Below are 10,519 nucleotides of genomic sequence, written 5' to 3'. Positions count from 1 at the left end.
AGAGAGTAGAAACAAAACAGCTATTGGAGCCATGTACAGAAGGAGCAGGTTCATGGGATTCAGCTTCTCCCTGTAATAGAAGTACAAATATCTCGGTACCCATTTCCAGTTTCAAAAATGATTAAAACAACAAAATCAAGAACTTGTGGTCAATTACATTCCAACTGATACACAATTCTTACCCTTCAGAAGAAAGCAAAAATCCCTTGTAGCACTGATTTGAGTGCCCTCGCAGCCGTCGCCGCACTACACATTATGAATCCAAACAAGTGGAAAACTTGGTTCACCCCACAGCTACATACGACAGAGGAAAATCAAAGGTCCTTTGAGCAGAAACACTCAAAAAACTTTCTGCAATTGCACTACACCATCTAATGGGAAACTATACGTATCAACAAGGCCCATGCAACACTATATCTAAAAACCAGAGTTGTATTGCTATATTTCTTCTTGGCTCAGTTTCAGCACAAAGCAATTGTCTCTCTTTCCCTTAGGAAGCTATAATAAAATAAGGTTATTCAATAAGAAAAATAAATTGGATATTTGGAAGCTATAATAAAATGTAATTCGATTTTATACATATGAAATAATTGACCATTAATTAGTTTTGATGAAAAAACAACGAGTGAAATAAATTAGAAAAATTCAAGATACATGTTTTAGGTATGTTAAGACTTTATAATCCAAGAAATTGGACCTTAATCTACGGAGAAATAGTAAGGGGGGTTAGGCTGTAAAAGTTGGTCCAAATGCAGTCTTAATTAATTTTTAAAATTTTACTTAAAAAATTTTATTATGTGAATCACAGGTTCTGGCTCACTCATGTTTACAAAATATTTCCAGGTTTCGGATATTGAATCATGCGTGGCGTATTCTTCTGATGGATTCCCATTAAAACGTGTTTGACAGGACCCACATTATGCAGTTGTTTCACTTCGCCACCTATTTCTTAATATTAAGAGATATTTTCACAATATTTATTCTCCTTAGTGCTCCTCTACAAATATTCTACATAATGTTTGCGTTTTCTCACATGGCAATTTTCTGGCGTGCTAATGTGCACAGACCCAGATCTATCTATCCATTTTACAGTATGCTAAAGAAATAATTTTTCATATATACATTAAAAAGGAAAGAAACAAAGAAAGGATGCTTTATCAACAGTTCAATACAACATTTATTTAAGAAAGAAATGGCACATTTAAGTATTTAAAAAACTTGATTCAGTCAATATTTCATTATTGCCGTCGATCTTGGATTTTTAATTGCTTATTCAAGTTTTTTTTTTTAAACTAGTTTTTGAAGCTTAATTATAACACATCCTTAGACTTTAATTTAATTAAGATTAGTTAAAGACAACCCATTGTAAATGCGAAATTTACAATAATATGTAGCAATTTGTTAGGAATGATTCGAATGAAGTCAAAATCTTAGTCTAATAACTTACTAACCTAGTCGAAATCTCCCTCCCAAGATATAAACATAACACGAGATAATGCAAATGCATTCCACGTTGCTGGCCCTACCCTCTCTAATTCCAAATCTACTTGATTCAACAAAGTCTTCAAATCTTTTGGGTAGATTTAGATGTTTATAATCCAACGAATCAATGGTCATATACCACCAAAACGATCAAATCTTTTCTGAAAAATTAAAAATCGGAGGCCGCATTGTAACGTTCTGCTTTGTTCTTGAATCTTGCCTTTTTCAGATAATTACTCCACCAAAACTTATTAAGCATAAACAAATATTTTACTAAGTGCATGAATCCTTGAATCCTACAATGTCAAGTGGAGAAAAAGGTCAAAATCTTTTCAGATTCAGTTCGCACCGGGAAAGCTTGCCCCTGCTAAGGGTTACAACCAAATAAACAAGGGACAGAACCTTGAAAACAGCACAGAAGCATCATATAATTATATGAACAGATTATAACACATCATACCATGAAATCGGAACACTCCATGCAACCAGAAAAATCAAATAGGTTGGTCCATACTGGAGTATGTCAACAAATAAGCAACAAGGTTAATGGTTTCATAAACTTGATACGTCGAGAAGTAGTACTTGAAATAATAGCAGAATATGGTTGCTAGAACCTAACTGAAGTTTTAGATCAACCATGTAAATCACCCAAATATGCAATGAGATAGAAACTGCTGGAGCAAAAAGATCTGACATCAGTTTCAGTGAATATAATGTCTCATTTACCATCTTAATGAAACAAAAATGATTCGGCTCCATAACACATGAATTCAAACCTAGCTTATAACACAAGTAAAAAGGCAGAGATTCCTTCCAAGTTGTCGACAGCCTTAATCCGACATCTAGGGGCTGGAGGACCTGCAACAGAAAATATGAGCTGGATCAGAACCCAGGCCCAACTGAGAGGACAGAATCTTGCATTGGAGACAACTGATTGAATCCTATACTAGGAACAAAGTTCACATAAGGACAAAAAAGGCATTTCGCAAAGCAAACAGCATGAAATATGAACTTCTCAAACCAAATAATTATAATTATACCACAATGCAACTGACATGCATATGAACAAAAGGGTAAAATTACCTCAGATATTGCCGGGGTACATGACGACCCTAACTCTGTCTCCTTGAACGACATTAAAAAAAAAAACTCAAAAATCAAATCTGAAGACAAGGGAACCATTTAATAACAGTAGTAATAATGACATGGTTAAGATACCATGGACTTGGAGGCAGATTGGACTTGAATTTAGCACGAACAACCCCACTGTTACCATGAGGCCTTGGAACTTGCCCCAGATGCAATGATAGTGCAATCCATTCTTCTTCACTTTAGCCTGGTAAATGTAAGCCATACGCTTCCCACAGTACCATGACACCTCTTCCTTGGTGTTCACTCCCTCAATATGGATCAATGAAGTGTTTGGGTACTGGTTGGACTTTGACCTTAAAGTTGTAATAGCATTAAAAAGAATTTCAAGATTCCTCGCTCTTCCGATGCTATCCTAGGTCCCTATAAAACTCAGATTAAGAGTGGTTAAGGAATTAAGGATAGGATAATCGTCATGAAAAATTTTCAAACCATATACACTACTTATCAAATAGAATATCTAACGCTAGCATTTAAAAACTTCTCCTTGAACAAACTCCTCATAACAACACAAATTAATCCTTCTGTTGTTACAGAGAGCATCAAACAAAACACATCACAGAAGCTACTTCTAAATTTTAATAGTATACACATGATTGAATTATCAAATCAGTATTTTGCTTTACTTGGTTAAGACTAAAAAGTAAAAACACCATTTCAATTTCCTAGAAATAAAACCCACGATTGAAATTGAACTTTTGACTGATTATTAGCAAATGTGTAAGAAACAACTAATTTTGTTTTTTTTTAATAAAAAAAAAAGAGGAGATGATTTCCAACACAAAAGACGATGAATTGATGATTAACTCTTGATGACATAAAATGAGAACACAAGTAACTTTTTAAATAGAGAAAAAAGGGGAAATCAAAGTAAAAAATTAGGGTTATTTATTGGGTGAGTGAGATCATTTTCATAGGGACCTCACCTGACTCCCTCTCCTTGGTGTCCCTTGACCATTTTGTCTGAACGACACAACAAGCTCTGCAACTAAGACTGAAGCTCTGCAACTAAGACTGAGGCTGCAATTGATTATACAAAATGCAACCAGGAGAAACCCTAAAACCCTAACCTTCTTAATTAATAGACACATTTTTTTTTGAGTTTTTTTCAAAATATGGGCTTTTGAGTTTATTCAAAAAGACACAATTTTTTTGAGTTATTGATAAAGAATAACTAATAGACACAATTTTTCTCTTTACTTTGTCAGACTAAAAGGGACCCTTTTAAGTGGGGAAATGAATATTTCTTTAGCTATACCAATCAAGGAAGAGGATTGAAAAAGTAAGTACAAATAGAAAAAGCAAAAGAAAGGTCCTGCTGCTGGTGTTCCGTCGGATAGCTTGAGATAGTTGTTTGTTACCAAGCTCAACATTCTTTGTAGCTTCAACAGCCTGTGTGAACATAAGTTTAGGAGAAAGAAATATAAGAGAGGTTATATAATATAATCCCAGCACTGGAACTCCAACCAATGGAGAAACACAAAGTGAATCCTGACTAATTATGATGATAACAAGAGAAAAGAGGTATGTCTCAATTTACTGTATTGCAACAATTGTTAAATGCTCCTTTGATTATTGAATTAAGATACAAGTAGAGTTCTCAAAAAGCAAACTTTATATATGTAAAATTTTGTAAAAGTTTCTGACCTGCTCATACAGATGCTCTATCTGCTTGGCTTGATGCAGAACATGTGTTGACATCAGATGATTCAATGCAGACATCTCTACCATCTTAGTCTCGGTTTGTTGAACAGCGTCAAGGAGACTAGTCAACTCTACCTGCATAATAATTTCATCAGAAAAGCACCATAGATTTTACAAGGATCTAATGCTATTGAGGACACACATGGTTGAAAACCCTGTGAAAATTATAGGAAACAAATTCTATTCAACCTGAAGGGCACGTGTTTCATCATCCAATAATTGCTGCTGGACAGTAAGGGGTTCAGGTTGAATTTCATCAAGCTCCCTCATATCAGATTTGTTAGGATTAGAAGTATCTGCATATTTTGAAACAGTCTCTCGCTTGAGTTTTCTTCTTGGCATTGCTCTGTTAATAGCATCTTGGAAACGGATGGCTCTCATCTGGTCAAACTGTGCCGTAACTGAATGGAGTTTCTCACTTAAAATTAGAACCTGCAGATTATGAATAAAAGTATACAGGAAATTAATTGGCTAAACAATGTGCTAAGAAACAAGAAGTCACCCAATGGAATCTACAGTCAAGAAAATAAACAAGAAAAACATTGCTCTTGAATCAACAGCGTAAGAAAACGGTATACAAGAATTTCAGAAAATAAGATGAGTTAGTTCCGAAAAAGCTCACTCGTTAAGCAATTGCTTAACTGCTCCACAATGGAAACAAATGAACTAATTTTTTGTTTACCAAGCATATTATCCTAGTGAAACCCACAAAGTTAATCCATAGTTGTAAAACAAAAAATTGCCACTATTTATGGATAGTTAATATCCTTCAATAACTTGTGTTCCCCTTCACTGATAGTACTATTGCCCATCCAACACAAATCTATCAACATTCGAGTGCCTTTTCATCAAATGAAAGCAACATGAGCAGCGTGTACAATGTGTACAAGTCCCTAACCATTCAAAACCAAGGCAACGATTGAGTGATTGTGTCAAAAATTAAGGGAACGAGCAGAGAAGAAGCAGCTAGTCTTCTATTAAGATCTAATTTTGCAAGACTATTAATTTCTTGGTTATAAACAAATAGCTAAGGGAGAAAGAAGCCTCTTAGTTTTCATTTTCAACGTGACTTCAAATACACCACAAAAAATTTAATCAAGCTCAAATATCAAGAGATAAGCAAGTAAATTAAACATAGGATATGCATTACAGCAGATAAACATAGTCATACCACCCCGTGTTTGTGAGCTATTGTATCAGCGTTGGACCTATCCACTTTAAGGCCCAGCCAGCCCTTTGAATTTGCTTCATCATCATTTATGCTATTTTGGAGAATGTCAATTTTTTCTTTGCAAGTTTTAATAAAAGCCGTAACCTGCATAAATTTGAAACACCATCAACATTTGAGGAATAAACAATTTACTCTTCGAAAATATGCAGTTTCATTACCGAGAAAAAAAATCACATGTTGCATTTTGATATGAACAATTTCCATAGATTCTTGCATAAACACAAAAATGACTTTCACAAGTAGATAGATACACAGATAGTTTTGTCAATGAATCTACAATAAGCTAGAATATTGTATATCGTGCAAGACGGAAAGATAAGACAATGTCTCCAATGATTTTTTCCTTTACAAAAAATTTATAACAACAAAAAAATTCATAACAGACAAATACTTACTTCATGCTCAATGCTGTCTCTTTCTTGCTCACTTGTACGGTGCATCTCAACATAATCTTTCCTATGATTCAAAATAAACTGTTTCAAAGCTCCAACGCTTTCAAGCTAACAAAAGGAGTGAAAAACTTTATTAATCATATGGATAGCACATATATTTGATTTCTTATTTGTTGAAGAAAGTAAACAACAACAATTCTTCCTGTGAAATTGAATTCCAGCAAAGTTGACCATTGTGTGGAATAAATAACTAACATATTTCGAAGCACGAAGCAACAATCGTGAGCATACCGTTTTGAGAGCAGCTTTGGTAAAAGACGATCTTTCCCGTGGTTTGTGAATTATGAACGAAGCCATTATGGCTGCCAGTTTGGACTGTTAAAAGCAATCAAAACATGGGAAGTTGGAGTTAAGACTTAAAAGATATCAGAAGTGGTGATTGCAATTTGAACAATAACAAGCAAATCCACACATATGAATGTTATAAATATCCTTTTCCAGAAAGTTTACAGGGCTACCCGTGCTTTGCCCTCAAAATACAAAATTATTAATCGTCCACACGATGTTTAGGATCTTTCATATAGATGCCATATACATATTGCAAGACACTATAAAAATCCTACCCCAATAACTCAAATTTTCCAAAGAACTCTTCAACAGTAAAAAGCATCCTAAAAAAACATTTAGAGACAAAATGAACTGACAGAGTAAACATACCTCATCATAACCTAAAGAAACAGCAGTATGCCTCACCACATCTTTAAAATCCTCAGTTCTATCCCTAATTCTCGCCATAATTTATCACCACAGGTAATACCTTCAGCAAAAATAGAACCATCAACACCTCACACACTTGAGAAATCAAATGAAGATTCCTCATTTTCATAATTAAACAGAAAAATAGAAAATTACTAATAAACCCGTGTCATAGAAATGCAAATTTGGAAAATTCATGCGAGAATATAAGGTTACCAAACAAGCTGAGATTGGATTCTTCTGAGAAAAATAAAGATACCCATTTGTATAGATACTGAGTCCTTGTTAAAGAATCGGTATAACGCTTTTTTTAAAAAAAATTATTAATTCAATTCCATAACGTATCTAAAAATTGGTAAACAAGATCGGACAGTAATGTTGAAAGGAAAAACACATAAAAGGGGGGAAAAAAGAGGATGAAGACAGACTAATTGTACTGTAATTTGCTGAAACTCAAGCAGATCTCAGTCTTTGCAAGGGATTGGTATTCATTTTTTATCAATCTCAACTAAAAGAATTCTGAAACACTGCCATTGGAGCTAGAAAGATTCAACTCTGTCAGTGAGGGTAAGAGAAATGGGTTATGGGCTGGATTGTGGGTTCTCATCTGAATTCGGGACTGATGACCTATTTTTATATTGCTTTACTAATGACCTGTAATGCTTCCAAAATATAATCAATCATCAACCAAATGTTAGCAACCGTGATGTAGAACTCATACATAATGTTTAGATAAACTGACTCACTAACTAATTCATCAAGATCAATCACATGAATTTGTCACCTCATTTTACAGAATTCGAAAACCAGAAATGAAACTGAAACTAAACAATCATCCAGGAAAATCAGAAACATTCAGACATGAAATAAAAGAATATGAAAGAAAAGAGGATGAAAACATTCAACATTGCAGCGACGTTATAGACCTACATTTAAAAAAAATTGGCAGAAAAATCATAATCATATACCTCCACTAAACAACAAATGAATCATTAGTTAAACCATGCGTATTGTTAAAATTATGAATGCAATGGGGGAAAAAATGTATAACAGTGATATATAGTTAATGGTAATATATCTTTCTCATAAACTATCCTGAGATCAATCTAGCGAATTCAATTTTGTTCTGCAAAAGTCAAGTTAGCACTCAAACATCTGAAAGTTTAATGCAACTGTGCAAGAATTCAGTTTATTACATCAATGAATTGCAAAAGCCAAGATAGCACCCCATCACGTAACATTTTCTTCTTTTCAGCACATATATGCATCAATGAATTGTGTCCATGTACAACACACTCTTACTTTTAAATCTTCAAACTGTTCTTCAAGTTGTTGTAGCACTTGTAATCAGTTGGGATTAATTTAATTACTTTCCAGTCCAGAAGACAACTAAGAAAAAATCAGTTGCGATATAAATTTTTTTATTAATTCCAACTTTAATTATACAGTAGCACTACTCTTTATCGTTAAAAAAATTAAATACCTATATTTAAAAAAGGGCAAGAATTATAGAAGCAAGAATATATCACTGAATTTCTACCAGCAAGAGTAACCCATGACACAGTATCCATAAATTATAGAAGCGCGAGGGCGTCGGCCTCTTACCCTTCAGTCTTCACAATTGAAGCAAATGGGCAGAGCCAGAGCTACAATTTGTTCTTCATCTTCTACTGAGAACACCAATCAGCTAAGATGGAACTGTAAATCACGTTACAAAATAAAAAACCTAGATTCAGAAAATCTCAATTTATAAATCCCATATCATAAAATCAAATAAAATCAAAACAATGGCAAAGTAAAAAGAGAAAGAAAGAAACTGTGCAGAAAAGATAGAGAAACTGACCTCAGGTGCGGATGACGGACGGCAAGCAACGAACGACGACGGCTGCTTATCTTAGATGTGATGGAGAGACTGAAGCAGTCGGCTGCGAGATTTGGAGAAGAAAGAAAGTGACCCGTGGGGGAAAAAATTGCAATCGAAGATGTGTCTGTAATTGTAATCGATTCGGTTTCAGTTTTGAGGGTTATTTTTCGAGGTAATTTTTAAAAACTTCCCCTCAGTTTTGTGCTTATTGCAAGTAGACGGCGAGAATTAATTTATTTATAAAAAATATCTTATCGTCAGTTAATTTTAACATTAACCGTTAGTTGATTGTGTAAAAATAATATTATTCTTAACAATAATTTATAAACGGAAATAACTATAAAAAAATTAAAATTGTTGGCTATTTTACCCTCTTTAAATTATTGATATTTTCTTAAAGTTCCTACAAGAAAGATAAAATTAAAAATTTAAAAAATTCTCTTTAAATTATTAATATTTTTTTAAAATTTCTACAAAAAAGATAAAATTAAAAAATTGAAAATGAAATAGTTATAATTTTTACCTATGATATTGTAAATTTTTAGAATTGACAAGGATAAAATTGTCAAAAAATAGAGTTTGTGCTTTTTGCGCCAATAATTTTAAATTTTTTTTAGTTATTTCCGTCTACAAATTGTTGTTAAGGGTAATATTGTCTTTGCACAGTCAACTAACGGTCAATGTTAAAGTTAACTGACGGTAGAAAATTTTTTATAAATAAACAGATTCTTGCCATCTACTTACAACAAATCCAAACCTCATGGGAGATTTTTAAAAATTACCCTTATTTTTCGCCAGCCCCCACATGTTTCAACAAAAAGTTGGCGCGCACCCTATGTTTCAACAACCATCTCCGCGCCCCCAAATCAACAAATTCGGCCGTTATCTCTTTGATGAATACTCCGTTAACTGATTGAAAAAGACTTGGTTGCCCTTGATTTAAAAATTAGGCTTTCACTTTTCAAAAAAAAAAAAATTAGGCTTTCAAAATTCAAAAAACTATATCGGGAATAAATGAAGTGGTGCTATTTACACAGTTTATGGACTTAAATACTCTTTTATTAATGTCTGCTTATCTACTTAATGTAATTATTTACATGCAAGTGAACCGAAATTACGATATTACCCTTACTTCTTATAACCACGTTTGCATGTTTACTGAACCTAAAAGCACTGCAGAGGCCGCTGATAACAATGGTAATATATTCAGCTTCAGTTCCTTTCATTAAAGCACTTCAAGTTTTTTGCTTCCACCAAAACAACATGACAATGATCATATCACATGATAAATATTAGCAGAAAAGCTATTTGGGTGCTTGGATTCTATTGATTAAATGCTAATAAAAGTCATATATACACCAGTAAAAGTTTAATATAAGATGCAAGGAAAATGGCCACATTGACTTTGTTGTTTTTTAACTGCCCATTCAAGAAGGGTGTTTGATGTTTCTCTAAGAAGGGAGATCACAGAAAGATTGATCATGCATGCACTAATCTTTATTTCAAAATTTGAGTAAGTTTTAAAGGACATTTTTGAAGGTCTCATTACATGTCATGTATGTGATTTCTTTGCCTTTGAGGCTCTCAATATGAGGCCCCAAAGTTGGAGGGGGGGAACATAAAAGAAGAAGAAGAAGCGAACACTTAAGGCTTAAATTAGCATAATAATCATCCAGTGCCTTAGATTCTGATTAAAGTCCTTTAAGCTTGTGACTTGGAGTCTTGACTCTTCACGTTTCTTGTTTGGTCAAGCAGAGAGTGACTAGAAAATTATCATGGATAAAATTCCTCTCCAAGTTTACAATTATTTGGTCAGTTGATCATTGACGTGTTTTAATGACTGTTTTATTTGCATGCATTGCTAGCCTCCACTTGGTTTTTTTTTAAAAAAAAAACAAAAAACAAAAAACAAATTTCCTCTGCTAACGATGATTCATTGAT

The 10,519-nt window shown here is 33.5% G+C and overlaps 1 protein-coding gene across 5 annotated transcripts; it reads right to left on the bottom strand.

Moving 5' to 3' along the window:
• Positions 1–2,026: 2,026 nt before the first annotated feature.
• LOC18051128 (syntaxin-81) lies at positions 2,027–8,717 on the bottom strand. 5 transcript variants are annotated; one of them, XM_006446304.2, is made up of 12 exons: positions 8,558–8,717; positions 8,320–8,412; positions 6,676–6,775; positions 6,250–6,333; positions 5,962–6,066; positions 5,507–5,650; positions 4,525–4,767; positions 4,279–4,410; positions 3,558–4,023; positions 2,701–2,994; positions 2,566–2,607; positions 2,027–2,340 (listed from the first exon to the last, which is right to left on the bottom strand). In XM_006446304.2, the coding sequence occupies exons 3-9, from the start codon at positions 6,751–6,753 to the stop codon at positions 3,880–3,882; spliced, it is 930 nt and encodes a 309-aa protein (XP_006446367.1). In that variant the 5' UTR covers positions 6,754–6,775; positions 8,320–8,412; positions 8,558–8,717; the 3' UTR covers positions 2,027–2,340; positions 2,566–2,607; positions 2,701–2,994; positions 3,558–3,879. The 5 variants fall into 5 exon arrangements, with proteins under 5 accessions (XP_006446367.1, XP_024046896.1, XP_024046897.1 ...); XM_024191128.1 differs by having other exon boundaries at positions 2,701–4,023; XM_024191129.1 differs by having other exon boundaries at positions 2,566–2,604; positions 2,701–4,023.
• Between the last annotated feature and the right edge of the window lie 1,802 nt (positions 8,718–10,519).

Source organism: Citrus clementina, unplaced genomic scaffold, assembly GCF_000493195.1.
Source record: "Citrus clementina cultivar Clemenules unplaced genomic scaffold, Citrus_clementina_v1.0 scaffold_2, whole genome shotgun sequence".
NCBI lineage: Eukaryota > Viridiplantae > Streptophyta > Magnoliopsida > Sapindales > Rutaceae > Citrus > Citrus x clementina.
The sequence above is the reverse complement of the archived record's forward strand: the minus strand, read 5'-3'. Positions and strand labels throughout refer to the sequence as shown.